At 41.8% G+C, this 1779-nt stretch overlaps 1 protein-coding gene across 1 annotated transcript in view; it reads right to left on the bottom strand.

The window, feature by feature from the left end:
* The window catches only part of Pde1c (phosphodiesterase 1C), a 280202-nt gene that overhangs the window by 111062 nt on the left and 167361 nt on the right, over positions 1–1779 (bottom strand). Inside the window, exon 6 of the mRNA XM_026786001.1 lies at positions 288–404. Within this exon, the coding sequence (XP_026641802.1) occupies positions 288–404 (117 nt within the window). The remainder of the gene's footprint in view (positions 1–287; positions 405–1779) is intronic.

Genomic DNA, 1779 nt, shown 5'->3' with positions numbered 1-1779 from the left:
AGGCATAGTTCTAGAACGAATTAAAAAAAAGTTTATGGAAGCTGCTGAGCTCACTCTGGCTCCAATGCTACCTCCCAGGCAAGAGTGGTCCACAGTACACATAATCAGGATGCAGTGAGATGAAATGCCCATTGGTGGGCAGCACCTATGGCAGGCCCACCGGAATTATGTCCACAGTTGCCCACAGCAGTTTCCTATGTACTTAGAAGGATATCCTTGGTCTTGGCATAGAAGTCACATAAGGATAGATAAATGTACGCAGTGTATCTTTTTAATGAGGTGCTGACCTTAAAACGGCTGATCAGGTCATAGCGTGTGAGTAATTCATAGAAAATGAATTTCAACGCGTGATCTCCACTGGCCTCGTTGAGGGAAAACACATCGAAGGACCATTTGTCCACATCCTGCAGGACAGAGCAGGGAGAAAGCGCTATTAGTTCACATACCTATGCAACCGCTAATCTACCCACATTTGAATCTTCTGGTAGCCCACGCCTGCGACTAAGTAGCCCAAGACTCTAAAGAACTCTCAGTAGCCATCTAGGGTGGTGCTACAAAAATACTTACTGCTTAAAAATATACCAAAGAACTTTATTATCGAGAAGAAGTATTGACAGGCATCATGATTGGTGGTATGACTAATTACACTTCACAGAAGAAGAAATGGAGAGATACCCAATTCCTCAAAGGCTTGTTGGAAGCACACGCTTAGGACATGAATGGGATGAGAACACACATGCCTTCCCCACTGATGCCCCTCTAGGCTCCTTCCTTCAAGCCTATCAGTTGTCACTCTGAATGCAAACCTGGTAGGGCACATCTCCAGACACTCTCCAACCCGCTAACGTACTGTGTAATGACACCTTCTGAGCCCAGACTTGACACTGTTAACTTACTTCAAAGTGTTCAGAAGCATGTATAATATTGAAGACAAAAATGGAATTCCACTTCAACTTCAACCACCAAGATCCAACCAAAGAGACAACATTCACTCCAAGAACAGAAAAAAAAAATGCTCTCTGGAGCCACAAATCTGGTGACAAATTTTCCCTCTTGCTCTAACACTTCAGTGAAAGAAGCAAATGTAAAAAGTGAACTGGACATACAACTTATTTGCCATCATGAATTTTGTAATTGTTCACAAATACTTGCTCCAAAATACACGTAAACGTCTCTTCTATGCTTTTGACTCAACAACACCAGCCACTTGTAGACATAATAAACAAATGTGTGCTTAAATCATGATTAAATCAACAGGCGTTTAGTATCCTCATCACATCATGGGTATTCCTTCTGTAGTTACAGGACATATACTGACATTCTCTTGATAACAAGGACCCATGAGAGATCACGTAGAAGAAGGCAGGGGTTGGTGCCTCTGGCATCAAAAACTCTGCACAAAGGACTCAGGGTATCCTAAAATGATCCTGTAATCCCATTCCCGTGCTCTTGTTATACCTAACCTTCCATCCATCATGTTCAGCTCAAGATTGCTGGGAATTCTTCCATGGAGGCAAAGCCACATAAAAGCAAACATATAAAGTTAAAAAAAAACATTTAAGTTTAGTGGTAAATTCAATTCCTTTAGTAATATTTACCCTTCCACTAAAATAATTAAGACTGTAAGGTGAAGTGTTAATCCACAGTCCTGAAATCTCCCAATTCTAGAAAAAGTTATATTTCCCCCAGAGTTCCACAGCATGTGCCAGCCTGAGAGAGACAAAGAGTCCAGAGTCACACAACACCTGGGAGAGACAAAGGATCCAGAATCACACAACA

Source organism: Microtus ochrogaster, linkage group LG3 (genome assembly GCF_000317375.1).
Source record: "Microtus ochrogaster isolate Prairie Vole_2 linkage group LG3, MicOch1.0, whole genome shotgun sequence".
NCBI lineage: Eukaryota > Metazoa > Chordata > Mammalia > Rodentia > Cricetidae > Microtus > Microtus ochrogaster.
Note: the sequence above shows the minus strand (reverse complement) of the source record. Positions and strands in the feature narration are given on the sequence as shown.